This window comes from Halichoeres trimaculatus, unplaced genomic scaffold (assembly GCF_033239565.1).
Source record: "Halichoeres trimaculatus isolate MK-OKI-2021-1 unplaced genomic scaffold, fHalTri1.1 fHalTri1_scaffold_2, whole genome shotgun sequence".
NCBI lineage: Eukaryota > Metazoa > Chordata > Actinopteri > Labriformes > Labridae > Halichoeres > Halichoeres trimaculatus.
This window is the reverse complement of record NW_027437180.1, coordinates 7,612,868-7,627,841: the sequence shown is the minus strand read 5'-3', so window position 1 is coordinate 7,627,841 and position 14,974 is coordinate 7,612,868. Positions and strand designations below refer to the sequence as shown.

Sequence of the window (14,974 nt, the reverse complement as noted above, 5' to 3'; positions counted from 1 at the left end):
CACGATGCCACTCTGCCCTCCGGCAGCCCCTCTGCCGCTGGGCTAGCACGGCTAGCTCGTCCATCCCACCGGAGATAGATCCCACGTTCCCAACAACGATGGATGGAAGGACAGGTCCACGTCATCACCTCCCAGCTCACACCCGAGAACCAGCACGTCACGGCATCTTGCTGTTCATGGACGTGGCTGACAGAGCTGACATCGGACGCCGCGACACATCAGAGGAGCTTCGCCTGCTGTGAGCAGACAGGATCCAGGAGACAGAGACTAAACAGACTGCTGGGGAGGCTCAGTCCTGGACCCTGTGGAGGTGGAGACTGGCTGGGCTGGAGAGTGGTGGACGAGTGGTGGACGGGATGTCATCATCTAATTTCTTATGGGCATTTTTGCACTTTCTATACTCTTTCTTACTTTTGTTTTCTTAAATGCTGGGGTGACTCCTGACTTTCCCCTCGGGGATAAATAAAGTATTTTCTATTTCTATTTTCTATTTCTATCCTCACCTCCTCCTCCTCAGCTCGAGGGAAATCATCAAGCCTTATGCCGCGGCCACACCAAACGCGAACACGCGAATTTACTCGCGCGAATGGCCTGTCACGCGCCGCGTGAACGCCCGAGTCTCGCCGCTGGACTTTTTTGACAACCTGAGGCGCGAACACGCGAATGCGCGGTACTGCGCATGCGGAGTAGAGAGCTCATTCATTTAAAGACCGAAAGTCCAAAAGAGCAGCTGAAAAACAATGAGCTGTGGTTTCCAAAGCATGACGGGAGAGTGTGTGAAAGCTTTGGAGATCACAATCAATGCCTGCTGCCTCTCCCTGGTAATCCACCAGCCCTGCTTGGCTGTTCCCTGCGATCTCATCCCCGATCCCCCGAACCTCCGACACCCCGTACCCCCGACCACCCGAACCCCCGACCCATGTTCCCGGAGGTCTCCCTGGGGATAATGAAGGGGTGGAGGAAAGAGAGGAGCACAGAGAACTTCCATCTTTTCCCTGGCTCTGCCCCTGCCCCGCACTTTCCTCCTCTCTATCAGGCTCAAAACTCTGCTGAGGAAAACACAGTTGGACTCAGTGATAGCCCGTGCAGGCAGATCCAGCTGGGAACGAATGTTTTCAGAACTTACATTCAAAACCTGTCCCCTCAGAGACTTTCAACCAAGCCTGATCATTTTTTCCCGGTCTCTGTAGAGTACACACGTCGTATCGTATAACTCTGGATGATGACACACCGCACAGATTGTTTTCTCCCCCATCCTCCGGCGGAGTTGGAGCCGGAGCAGGCGGCAGTTGCCCCCCAACGTTGTCAAAACAATGACGTCGTGGGGGAATATTTTGAACTCGAGCGAATTCGCGTCTACCGCCCAAACGCGTGAACGCTCCAAACTCGCCGCGCCAAACGCGCGAATCGCGCCGCGAGAGGCGAATCGGCGGCTAAACGCGTCTTTGCATAGACTTTGTATGTAATCGCGCCGCAAATTCGCGTTTGGTGTGGCCACACCATTACACTAGTTAGCATTGACATACTACAGGCTGCTAACAGCTAATTTCACATGTAAACAATGCAGCCATGGTTACATGTAGGATCTCCAGACAAACACAGGAGAAAAGTAGTAAAAATATCACTGAAGCCACAAAAAGTTTGGTGTCCATGACCAACAATGAACCATACAAAGTAATGATCCACTCCAAATACAAAGATGACGAAAAAGAGACGAAAAAAATTACAAGAAACGGACAAAGACGAGAGAGCTACTGCAACAGGCAGCTACTTGGGCAGCGCCTAGCAACGGAATACCCAACGAGGTGTCCATTTTCAGAGTTTAATGGACAACGCTGAGGCGTGAACCATCCGCGGAGGATGGTTGCTTCCGCCAAGTCCATTAACGCAAACTCGTGAATTTATTCACGGGAATGGCCTCTCACACACCCCGTGAACACCCTAGCCTCGTCGCTGCACAATTTTGACAAGCTGAGGGGCGAACACGCGCCACGGCAAGCCTTCACGCTAATTTGCATCAAAAGTTCAATATTTTGAACTCTAGCAAATTCGCGTCTGCCGCCGAAATGCGTGAACCCTCCAAACGCGCAAACGCACAGCACCAAACGCCCCAAACCGCCCGAGGCGAATCGGTGTCTAAACGCGTGCATGCATTGCTTTTGTTTGTAATCGTGCAGCAAATTCGAGTTCGGTGCAGCCGTACCATTATAATGGACAGCTCGTTGGGCATTATCCTGCTTATACTATGTCAATTATGAAAGAAATACATATTTAATCAATTATTAACACGTTAATGTTGTTTTCATACCGTTAAATCATTTGTTTTAAACAAGAACCGGCTGAACAGACTATTTAATGTTTCTCGTTGTGACACATTGCTAAGGTAACCTCTGGCCACAGAACCTGCAGCTCGGTTGGCCACTATTGTTGTATTAGGCCTAATCAGTGAAGGGAAGTGAGATGATTGCTTGTTGTTACGTGAAAAAAGTGTAATTTCAGAGGGCAAGTGCACCTCTTATTGTTTGTGTATCCAGAGAATGTTTTATACAATCTATGAGAATGATCTGTTTTAAACAGTCTATGAGAATAACGCAATTTCTTTTTTCAAAGAATCAAAGTCAACGGATAGTTTACTAAATTGATTTTATTGCAAGAAATATTGTCCTCCATTCACTCTGATTAAATGTGCTATCAAGAAAGTAAGTTTATCCTCAACCATGAAATCGTTCATTTTGTCTACTGTTTATGAGCTAGATGTTAAGTTTCTGTTGCCATGGTTACCAACTACTATTTGATCCAGCGCAGTATTTAAAACTATCAGGCTATTTGACCAGAACTTCTGTTCTAGGTGTCCATTATCACCTTTTAACGGACACCCTGCAGCCAATCAGAATCGAGTATTCACCCAGACCATGGTATAATATTTGTTATTCACACAGAAGTCTATGGCTATAACCCAGAAGCGAGGAGACAATAATCAAGCAGAATTTTTATTTTTGGATAATTTTATTTTGATGTGTTTGTTCCTCATGGTTGATACTGGATTCTTCTAAAGATGGACATTTTATTTTAAACAATTCTGTAAAATATAGAAGCTTTAAACCAGAGTTTTGCTGATTAAAGGAGCTGAACAAATTGTCGTGTCAATACCAGAGCTCACCTTTTTAATCCAACAGTGATGAATCAGAGTTTTAAGTGAATTTGCTGTTATGGTACAGTTGATAACTTGCTCCTTATCAGTGCTTACTTTATCTAACTGCAGCTTGCTGAAAGTTGCCTTGGGCAAAGAAAAGTTGTGTTACAGGATGATTTTGTTTTTTTGTTCAGATCAAATAGATACTTTAACGAGAGTCACTTCTTTATGACAGTGGGTGATGGTGCTCATGAAAATCTAAGCCTCTATCCCAGAAAACAAGAATCCTTACAGAAAACTCCCTACAGCAAACTTAATTCACTGTGTCCTTTTCATAGATGATCAAACTTTGAACTCAGCGTCTCAATAACTTCCTGCTTTATGTGTTTACAGGAGAAAGGCCTGGAGAGCTCCCTGCAGAACACCCAGAGGCTGTACTCCAGCCAGCTGCAGGACCTCTCCCAGGTGATTGCCGGGCTCGAGGGTGAGCTGGAACAGGTGAGGAGCGGACTGGCCACCCAGCGCCAGCGCCACAGTCAGCTCCTCAACACCAAGATGAAACTGGAGCAGGAGATCGCCACTTACAGACGTCTGCTGGATCGTGAGGAGGGCAGGTGAGGACGGGAGTCAGAGACTGAGGGATGGGAACTTTGTTGTTTTGAAGGGAAAAACATCCAGGAAGGTTGTTTAATTTTTTCAGCTCAACAGTTTCACAGAAATATTTGGGTTCTTTTAACAGCTTTGCAAATTGTGCACCCAAGAGCAGACTTGCACACATTTTTCAGCACTGTGACTGAAAGAGAAAGCACTCAAGGACAAAAAACTATTCTAATTTCTTAATCTTCTTCTTTTTAAAGCTGTCAGACAGATAGTTTCATGTGTCAAGTGTAGTGAAAGCTCTGTATTCTTATCTGGATTATGAAGGATAAGTCAGTGAAGGGACGAAAAATCCTTAATAATTGCAGGTTGACACACTCATGTCATGCAAAGCGTACTGTAATTACATGTTACAGCCAGGAGTGGAAATCAACCTGAAATTCCAGTAAATCCACACGTTCAGAGAAGAGCTAACGATAAATCAGGAACAAATGACGAAGCTGCAGTCACTGATTCACCGAGTGTTCCCGCTCCGTATCAGACTGTTGTCTGCTGTTTGTCTGCTGCTCTCTTAACGGCTGCCAGAAACAAGTTGTTTTATTAGGGAATACTCTTTTCTTTTGGCCTGGCCTTTAATTATCCTCTGACATGTTGGCTCCTACACCCATGTGATTGTCATTTTATAGTTGGAGGAAGGTGCAGCAATTTGATTTTATGAGAGAGGCTGCAGACAGAAAGACTTTAGAGCAGCATCACTGCCCTGTCCCTGCTTGACAGACTGATGCCAGTGATGCAAGGAGAGTCGGGACGCCGGCGTTTGAACTCTTCATTGTTTGTTTGTGTTTGAGAAGGGCGGTGACGAAGTGCCATCGGCTGTTCAAAGGGCTGAGTGACAAAAAGATATGAGAGGCTTTTACAATCTGAAAACTTTCCCTGACAACAGCATTGTTCCCATACCACCGTTAAGACTTTTACATATCCAGGTTCTTATGTGAACTACCAAGATTTAAAATCATTTTCCCCCTAAAAGACTGACTTTGACTCTAAATATTTCAATTCAGAAAGTGAAATTCATTATTTAGATTCAGTACACACACGCACACAGAGGAGCATTGGTTCAGCAGCAGCTGGTCAATAGAGGGCGCTCAGGCACAGCCATCTGGAGTGGAGAGTGTGTTTATTTTTTATCTTATTATGAAAAACTAATTTTAACAAAGTTACTTGTTTACATATGTAATGTATATCTATATACAATTGTATATAGATGAGTTAATGTTTACTGGAAACGTGGTAAACAAGTTTTAGGCTACGTCAGAGCAGAAGAAAGATAAACAGGGGAGGGACAGAGCATGGGCTAAAACACAGGTTAAGCTGTTAGTGATAATGTTCATTTCATGTAACACATTACAGACACGTCTCAGATATAGACTGTATAAAACATGGCTGTAGCCTCTGTGAAGTCACTCGACCGTTCCTGAAATCCTGAAATGAAGCCTATCCGCGGACGCAGCCACATGTAGTGTGACGCCTGCTGTGAGTTTTTTTTCATACATCTGTGTCTCTGATTAGACAATCAAGCAATAGTAATATCTTCTAAACTGCCAAGTTTGAAAAAAATTAACTCACCGTACAGTGTGCCAATAGTGTAATCAGCATTTAAGAGACCTAAGCTGTTTTTTGAACCAGGCTGTAAATATGCTTTTTAATGCTGTAAAAGTCTGTTTTTATGTTTGGGTGTGTACATGACTTCCAGTCTTTCTCACAATGAACAGCAAAGGCTTCATTTTTACCAAATGAATGTTGCTCCTTGGTCTCAGAGCACCAGGCTGTTAGTAACACTTAACAGATAATCTGCTCATGACCTGGACACTTAACTACCAACTAAGTTCACAAAGTTTGACTGTTTTCACGTGTCAAACAACAGCGCTACATAACTACAAATAAATACAAATAAATAATAAATACAAAGAAAGGTAAAGTCAAAGGAAGATCTGCTCTTAAAACAAATACACTCCTTGGAAAGAGTCATGTCTTTACGACAGTGGGTGGTGGTGCTCATGGGAAAAAGAGTCTTTATATATATAAAGAATATATATATTCTTTCTATAAAGACACCAACAGAAATGAGAAGGCATGGACTGAAGGAGCTGAAGTTGAGGGGGGGGGGGTTCCTGCAGGAACATGTGGTTCTCCTATGATCTTTTGATCTCAGGTATCCAGCTGCTATGGGCGCTGCGCTGCGCTGTGATGCGCTGCGCTGTGCTGCACAGCGCATCCAGTATAAATTGACACGCGGCCACAATCTACGTAACTACACAACACTCGCACTTTATGGGCTCTAATTTCGCCCATAAAGTGTGAGTGTCCACTTACAGACGTCTTCGCCATGCGCACAGGGCGTGACCGGCGCACTTTGCAAGTTTCCTGCATTGCCAAGAGAGGCGCAGTACAGGCGCACATGAGCGCAGAGCTGTGCGTCCACGCCTCCCTCCGCGCAAATGGCAGAGAAGGAGGAGAAAAGCCGCGAGTGGGTTTAACACAGCCGAGCGCTGTTTTCACCAATCAAATGAGCGCCTCTCCTTGCCTTTAAATGCCCTGCGACTGAGGCGCAGCGTCTGATTGGTCTGAGTGATCTCCAGCACCATGGAGAGAGTGTTGGTAGCGGAGACGGTCAGAGCCGCTGTCCCTGCAGCAGGTCAATGGACAGCGGGGCGCATCGGAGGACACGACACGCGGCACCTTGTGGGCCAGCTCCCGGGACAGATTTAATCCGTTCCTTTGTCTTTATCCGGAGTAAAAAATTAAGAGGCAGTTGCACAGCTGGCTTATCCATTCAGAATACTTTTGATACACCTGCACTCCTGGTTTGTCATCACCAAGCAGAGCCTTTGGTGATATACTGTATACTCTCCCAGTGTCTCCACCTCATCCTCCTTACAATAATGTACTCCATCTTTTTAGATCACGTTAAAAATAAAGACTAAAACAGAGAAATATGGGAAATCTCGGGTAAATCCTGAGTGACATAGATTTATTTTGTCCGTTTTTTCTTTGTCTTTTCTCTCCCTCTTTTCTTTGAATTAAATGAAATGAGAGAACCAGATATACTCAGTATCAGAGGTTACGGCTGTTTATTGTTTAATTGTAAGATGTGCATCAAACTTCCAGCTGCCGTCAGGTTAACTTTCCATTATGACAAATGGCTTTAATCTGACATCAGATGTGACGGGACAGTTAATATAGATATAAATGTATATGCTGGTTCAGACGGTTACATTAAATAGTGATTGCTGTGATTGTTTACTGCATTAAAATGTGCCTGACACTCTGGAAACCTGCCTCTGAGGCTTTGATGACATGTGCGCACATGTGCGCCTGTCACCAAATTACAGATGCGTGGGGTGCGCTCCGCCTTGTGCCATCGCTGGATAGACCAGGTTGGAGCTGGCGAGCTTTCAGCTCACTTTTTTGGCACCAAATTGTCACTGCGCCAACATGAATCTGCTGACACCTCCCCCTGGTGCGCCATCAACTCCCCCTGGCGCGCCGTCACACCCATCTCTGCGCAGACGGTCTACCAAATTGTCAAATTGGCAGCGCACGGCGGTGCGCTGCACGAAATTAGCACTGCGCAGGCTGCGCCAGGCTTGCGCCCCCTGCGCTGCGCCACGAAATTAGAGCCCTATGTGTGAAGTTGGGGTAATGCTGATACCGGGTTCAGATGTTCGGCTTGACCACACGTCCAAAAAATCCACTGATAAAAAAACGTAGCTTTCACGTCCCCCTCTCGTGTCTGCCAGCCTTTACAGTAATGGTTCTCCTGCACATTTGCAGTGTGTCTGATCTTTGTTCAGCTAAACCACCTCCACATCACTGAGATAGCTCCTCTTTTAGGCTCTATAGCGTCATGTGAGGAAGAAGTTGATGCTGCCCTGCTACTTTCGCTCTCGGTCATTGTTGTTTTGTACACAGCAGGGAGCGTCAGACATCATTGCGCCGCTGCACTGTAAATATCATGGAATGACAAATTTATATCCTCAAAATAATTATAGCAGCATTATTGTAGACAGTATGATATGGCACACCCCTAGTGGGCACACAATGACATCGTTTCCAGAGGAAAAGTGACACTCTGTAAAGCACTTCTGAGCAATATGGAGAACTGGGTGCAGGATAAATCCATAGTTTCCTGGTGGCACAGGTGTGATGACTGTCAGACCATGAACCCAGAGAGCTTTTGTCTGCATCACAGGCCAGTCTGAGTGCCTGCTTTATCTGCTTTCTTTAACATTCAAATCAGAAAACCAGAAAAGCTGAGTTGAAATGTGTCTTAAAGGAAGTTTTGGCTCCTGCTTTTCTTTTTGTGTAACTATAAAACCTATGGCTTGCACAAAACATCAGAATACACTTTGTCAACTTGACGGGGTGCAGATATGGCCTCGCAGTTTAGGTTGCGCCCCTAGAGCTCAGCCATCAAGTGGGTGTCTTGTCACTTCCAACTCTTACCCTGTGTCCTGCTCTATTCACTGTCCTGTCCTCTGATTGACAGAGATAGATTATTAAACGCACAAAAAGACAGAAAATAAGAAGTTGACTTTTACACCATAGACCTGGGCTGCAGGTGGAAGACATGATGTGTTGAGTCTGCACATGATGTGTGCGCAATAACAAAGAATTATGAGTCTCTAGCAATGAAGTAAAGCACAAAAACAACTTAATGGAGCATATGCTTACACAGGGAATAGTGTTTGGGTTAAACTTTCTGAGATGGATCTTTCGTCTGCTGCAGTTGATGACTTTGGTTCCAGGTTGGTGGGTCCCAGCTGAGTGGGGTCCTCTGGGAAATACACTGACAACTACCTCATACAACCCCCCATCAGAAAAACTGAGCCATCACATCCAGCATTATTTTGGCTGCTAACACTCCTCTGTAACCAGCGTCCCTCTAACCGCTCGTCATGGATAGCATAATTGTGTGTAAAGAATCTCACAGGACTGTCTGTCTCTGCAGCATCCCTGACACGCCCTTGGCAGAGATGTTGGTTTTAGCATGAAGTTAAATGAGACGCCAGCTGTGTCGGGGAATTCTCCTGAAGTGCAGCCATGCGATAAGGACATCACGATGAGGCGGATTTGGGTGGCCCACGCCTCGGTTATAAGGAGTGTGCTGATGTATGCAGCGTGACATGAGATGGATGATTCTCATGAGACACGGCCTGTCAAAGCCAGCTGAGGCTTGTTTTATCAGGTTATGTACTTGAAGATTAAGGCTGTGGCTTAAATTACTCTCAGAGAGTCATCGCTGTTTTTTTTAATGTCTGCAGCTTTTCTGCTCTTTCTTAAGAATCTCTTCTCCGTTTTTATAAAGGATCATCATGTTTATGCTTCAGCTACCTGACACCCCAGCTAGTTTATAGCATTTAAGACTTTTCTTCAGATTAGATGCTATTTAGAAAAACACACTGTGGAATCAAACTATGTGGTGAATAGGATGTGATGCATCTGAGATGAAAGAAAAACATTTCTGTATTCAGACAGAGGCTCACTGCAAACTTAAGTCAAAGTGTGTGTTGTTTTAATAAGAAAAAAAACAACACCTTAATTGCTTGTTAAGAATAAAATCTGCCATTGGGTGAAAAATCTTCTTAGTTTCTTGTACTAAGACATTCTTCTTATTTCAAAAAAAAATAAAGTTTCTTGTAAGTTTTTCTTCCTTCTATTAGCAAAATGTTGTTTTGTTTGTTTTTACCTGGAAAATACAATTCAGGCATCCTTGCACTAAGATCACTATCTTATTCAGACAAAGACTTGTTTAGATGTCAGTTTTTGCAGTGCAGATACTTGGATGTATTTTGATGTCATTAGAGGACTCCTGACTAATTGAGTCATTCCCCCTGCAGAAAGTCCTGTAGCTTAAATCATTTCATCTGACTATCAAGAAAGAAAAATATCAACATTCTTCAGACATGATTTTAACTGGTTGTACGCTGAATACAAGCAAACATAAAATACAAACATTTTACAAGATTTAAAACAAAAAAAAACAAGTAAAATTGTTTGTCTGTGCAGCAGGTTCTGCCAGATATCCTCATGAAAAACAAGAGGAGTGGAGGACCCAATTGCAGATAAAACAAAAAACGTTTTATTTTAACTAAATTCAAAGTCTCCAAACGAAAAAATAAAAATAAAACTAGAAATCCAAAACCAAAGAAAAACTTAAATGAGGAAAAACTTACATGAGGAAAAACTGACAAAACCAGGAGACATGTGACAGCGGCAGCAAACAATGAACTGAGAAAGAACTCAAGAAACAGAGGCCATGTCCACACGTGGCCTGGTATTTTCAAAAACAAATATCCCCCCTTTATTCATCTTTAAAAATACTTTCGTCCACAGACAGCGAGAAAATCCGCGGCTCGAGGCACAGCAAACCCATAATGGGGAGTATTTTCCGAACGTAAAACCTGTGCCAGCCAATCAGAATGAGCCCCCATCATTCAACCATGATGTTTAAGAACTGTAAACTCCATAAAACCATAAAACTGGGGTTTCCAAAATAAAACCGAAGTTTCCAAAAACTTCACTTTTGGCTGGAGTTTTTTCAGACAACACAGTTTTTTTAGTGATGGGGCCTTTGCTGGCTTTGATCGTAAGGGAGGGATCAGGGAAAAAATCAGCCCGTTTATCCTGTAGTGTGTACCTGCCTTCACTCTCTGCCAAGAAACGTCTCGATACAACCAAAACATCAACACAGGCTGAGGAGAGGGTTTGAGGCAGACTCAGCCACTGACACACATGCAAAGAGATCCGGAAGTGACGATCAAGCTGGATTAATCCTGTAAAAGTAAAAATTTTATTTTTTTAGGAAAATCATGCAGACTCTACCTTTAAAGAAATAAAAGAATTGAATTTTTGCGAAAGAAAGCTCAAAATTTTTCAGAAACCACTCCATATGTTCAGGTTTGTCAAGTAAGAAATTTACGACTTTCGAATTTCACAAATTTAAACATTTATGAGGTCATAAATTTGCGACTTGTAATACTTACAGGTCACACACATATGACCTGAAAAAAAGGGAAACTCTTCAAAAGGAGATTTGATGACGTGTCAACATGTTTGTTGGCAAGTGCCGAATAATTTGCAGTACACTCCTCTAATCTCTGAACTGCCCCTCTGCCTCTGCAGGTACATGGCTCGTAAGGTGCCCCCAATGAGTCTTCGGCCTTGGAGGTCGTCTGTGGTCGAGCAGAAGGAGAACGGCCTGGAAAACGGCTTCAGTGACCCCGCCGTTACCCCGGACGAACCAAAGTCTGAGCCCCTTCCTGAAATACCTTCACTCCTCCCAACAGAGAACGGGCTGAAGAAAAGCATTTTACACAGACAGCAAAGCCTGGTGATCCTCACAGGTAACACACACACACACACACACACACACACAGTCTGAGCACAGTCCCCTCTTGTTATGATTCACCTTTAATGTGTTCCTCACAGAGCCAGAGCAAGATAAAGACCTGCCAATCTCCACAGTGAAGACTCAGGAGATTCTTCAGGGCAACGTGGTGCGAGAGAGCGCAGAGGGTCACGGCACCATCGAGTGAGTATCGACCAGTTTGCCCCACAGTGACCTGCAGTCAGCACCTCTGCTTCATGCTGAAATGTAGGCGTTCAGTTGTTAGAGCACCACCTCTTTGCAGCTAAGTGCTCCTCATCACAAAGATAAACCTTTTTCCCCAACAAAACATAGCTTCATGCTTCTTTAATCTCCTGACACCTTCACACCTCTTTAACTTTGACTCAGTGAGGATTTTATGGACTCATTACTCTTTAATGGCACAACCATGCGTGTCTTCTCCACCCTGGCGGCGTCTGGTCCAGCAGACAACAAACTCTCTACGTTTGCATGTCGAACGAGTTAAAGAAGGCAGAAAACATTAAGTTGGCTGCTCAGGTTCCCATGAGCAGCTCATCATGGGAATTTTCCTCGGTTAATGGCTTGTGTTTGATGTGGAGGTGCCCGCCGGGTGTGGAGTCTCTCGGGGCGTGGCACCTGTTATTGTTGGAGGACACGAGGATGGAATTCTTTGTTCATGCTTCAGGTGCTGTCGGCCGCAGATACACACTCAGGAAAATACTCACACACAAGCAGAATGTTACAGAGAGCTCTGTGCAAACACATCACTGAGCCGGAGTGTTTACTCTGTGTGTATGCAGCCGTCAGCTGATCTTAGTGATCAGGGCACTAGCTCAGGGCTCAGACTGACTGTGTTTCCAGGTCATTTTACACCAGATTCATCCGTCCCAGAAACAGAGGAGACATCTTGGCTGAAAACTCTGATCTTGTCTCACCTGCCTTTCCTGTCCTCCTCCTATCATCACTATTTCCTCATAAAAACAGGAGAGTAGAAGGAGGCAGAGCAGGGATGAGTATGGGCCAGTACAGGCTCTTCATCCTGCCTGTGCTTTTCTGTCTCTGCGTGGGCCGCGTGGAAGAGTAGGAGGTAGCTTTCTTTACGAGAGCCTGACACACCTGGGTTATGAAATAAATGTGTGGAGTGCTTTTCTACATTTTGAAAGTTTCAAAAAGAGGAAATATGCTACGCAGATATGAAAAAAGGAGCTAGTACCCTTTTCTAATGGCTGAAATACACCAGATTTTTCTGTAGTCCGTCTCCACTCTGTCACAGCGATGGATCAGATAGGGTTTCATTCAAATCAATGCGTCAACTTACACTGGATCTGTTGGGTTGCAGTCCGTCTGCGTGGCTGGTCCATCATGTTGCAGGTGATACACAGCCATCCTATTTTTGACAGACGTAGAGCTGTGATGTATTAATTCAGTATTAGGAACCGGTCAGGACACACCGCAAGAAACTTCATGAAAACATCCAGAGACTTTGAAATAAAACAAACTGTGTCAAAATCAGTTTGTATTTAGCTTGACTACAACAACAAATGGACATAATGAGCAGAGCCAGACCAGTAGTCAACAGGTTTGAGGTTTTACATTCCAACATGAATGAAGAGAGACTTATCAATGGAGCGTGAAGCGTGGAAACTCCTAGGTCTGTGACTCCAGCTGTCTGTCTCTGTCTGTCATGAAGCTGTTCGGACTGAACACACAGCCGGTGTGTGCCGACAAACACAGTCAAGACACAGTGCAACAAAGTCTCACTGCAGACGTATCTGGTGAATTTGAGGCACAAGTGAGTAGATCTCCCACTCTTCAAAACCTGCAATCAAGTGAAAAATAAACATTTTTCAACTTTGAATCAGTTTTGTATGGAACAAAATGTAATACAAACAGAAATACAACTGATTTCCCTGGAACAAAATGACAAAAATGGCATAAAAACACATTTTGTTCTCATACAAGTCATTTTTGACCCACTTTAATGTGAAAATATTACGACTTCTGATTAAAGAGGTACTGCAGAAAAACAACCTCACCAGGTTATTTTTTGACACACTCACCCATCTAAGGGTTAATGTAATCAGTAGGTGGCTTCTGGTATTGAAAAATGGACAGTTATACTCAGGGTTTCCTGGGGTGTCAGATCTATGTGTCACCAATCTGGACAGGCCCCCACCAGTTAAAGGTACAGTGGCTGTTTTCCAAACCGCCTGCTACACACTACATGTGAATGTAGTGTGTAGTAGGTACTGCATACTGCCTGCTGCTTTTGCATGTTGTATGTAGTATGAGTGTCCTGTTGGGTCTGTTTTGTAGTTTATTACTCTGGTTTCTGGTTTCAGAAGCAGAGCTATCAATGATGTTTTTCTTTTTTCTTTTTTTTTAAAACTTTATTCTAAATATACAAAACAATCTATGGGCAGATCTTAGTTATTTTGTTAATCATATCAAACAGAATCATCATACTTGATTTCTAATCTTGCACCAAACGTTTTATCATTTACTGAAAATAAATATGAAAGGGATTTTTATTTTTTATAGCTGGTGGAAAAACACTTCTATATAATCCAGGTTTGGTTTTAAAAGGGAATTATTGGTTTATATGGGCTTTAATGAATTTGTAGAGGTAAACACCTCTTTTACAACTGGAAGTGACAAGATTTACTTGTGTTTCCTCGCATCACTTCACTTCTATCTCACAGACCGTCTAACGTTAGTGTTGTTGTATTGTAGTTGTAATGCCGACTCATTCCAGTAGATGGCGGTAATTCACCAAAACCTGCCAAACTGCATTGACAAACAGCGTTAGCGCAATGCATTGTGGGAAACAGTATGCCAGGTAGACTGGTCTGTTGCATTCTGAGAAATTTTCCTGGATCAGTAGGAAACCGGGATTTTTAGTATACTGCAGATTTTGCAAGTTTTCTCATACTGACTACTACATACTGAATATCAGCAAAACAGAAGACACTGCTAGAGTAGTAGGCGGTTTGGAAAACAGCCGGTGTCAATCTGCGGATAACACTAGAATCAGGATGAGGATGTTTTTATTGGGGTTCAAGTGCTTTTTCTGATGCAAACAGTTTACAGGTCCAGATGCAAACAGCCAAATATGGCCTCCAGATGATATTCAGACTGTCTGATAACTCAGATTTTAATTCTGTGTGATGAGCTATGGATCCTGAGGAGGACCATGAGAGTCCCTGTAATGAAGTAATAAACAGAGAGGAGATGCTAACAGCCAAACATTTCCCACTCAGTCTGCTTTGTTTCATTTGATCACAGAAATTTAAACTGAACCATCGAAGTCAAGAACATAATACATAACAAGAATAAGTTTAAGAATAGATTTGAAATGAAAATGGTAGTGATTGAAACCCAAATCTCATTCTGTGATTGTTGGTTTTATTCATTTATTTTAACCTTGCATTTCAAATTCAGAGTAAATTGTTTTTTTTTCTCCAGCCACAGCTTTATATTATTGATATCTGTAAATTTTAAATGATATTAAACTTTTTCAAATCCAAGGCTCCTTGGTCCAGTCAAGTTGAAATAGCAGACTTCCAGGGTGCTGGCCCTGAGTATTACTTAATCTGATCTGTTTGCTGTTATAATACAGAAAGGCTCCTTGTTATTATGTCATTGTCACAGTTTGTAACGCAGGTTGTTTCTAAGGTGTACAATGTGCTCCCATGCTGCCCTCTTGTGTCTCTTTGCAGATATCATGAATTAGTTACCAAAAGGAAGTGTAAAGCTGATCTGCATCATCTCTTCCTCTTGTGTAGAGGATCAGTCTCTGTTCTCTTTTTTTATCCCTGAGTCATGTTTGTTTA

General features: G+C 43.4%; 1 protein-coding gene across 1 annotated transcript in view; it reads left to right on the top strand.

The window, feature by feature from the left end:
- krt222 (keratin 222) overlaps positions 1 to 14,974 on the top strand; it is a 42,664-nt gene that overhangs the window by 24,404 nt on the left and 3,286 nt on the right. Inside the window, exons 7-9 of the mRNA XM_074689601.1 lie at positions 3,527 to 3,747; positions 10,916 to 11,136; positions 11,222 to 11,324. Of these exons, the coding sequence (XP_074545702.1) occupies positions 3,527 to 3,747; positions 10,916 to 11,136; positions 11,222 to 11,324 (545 nt within the window). The remainder of the gene's footprint in view (positions 1 to 3,526; positions 3,748 to 10,915; positions 11,137 to 11,221; positions 11,325 to 14,974) is intronic.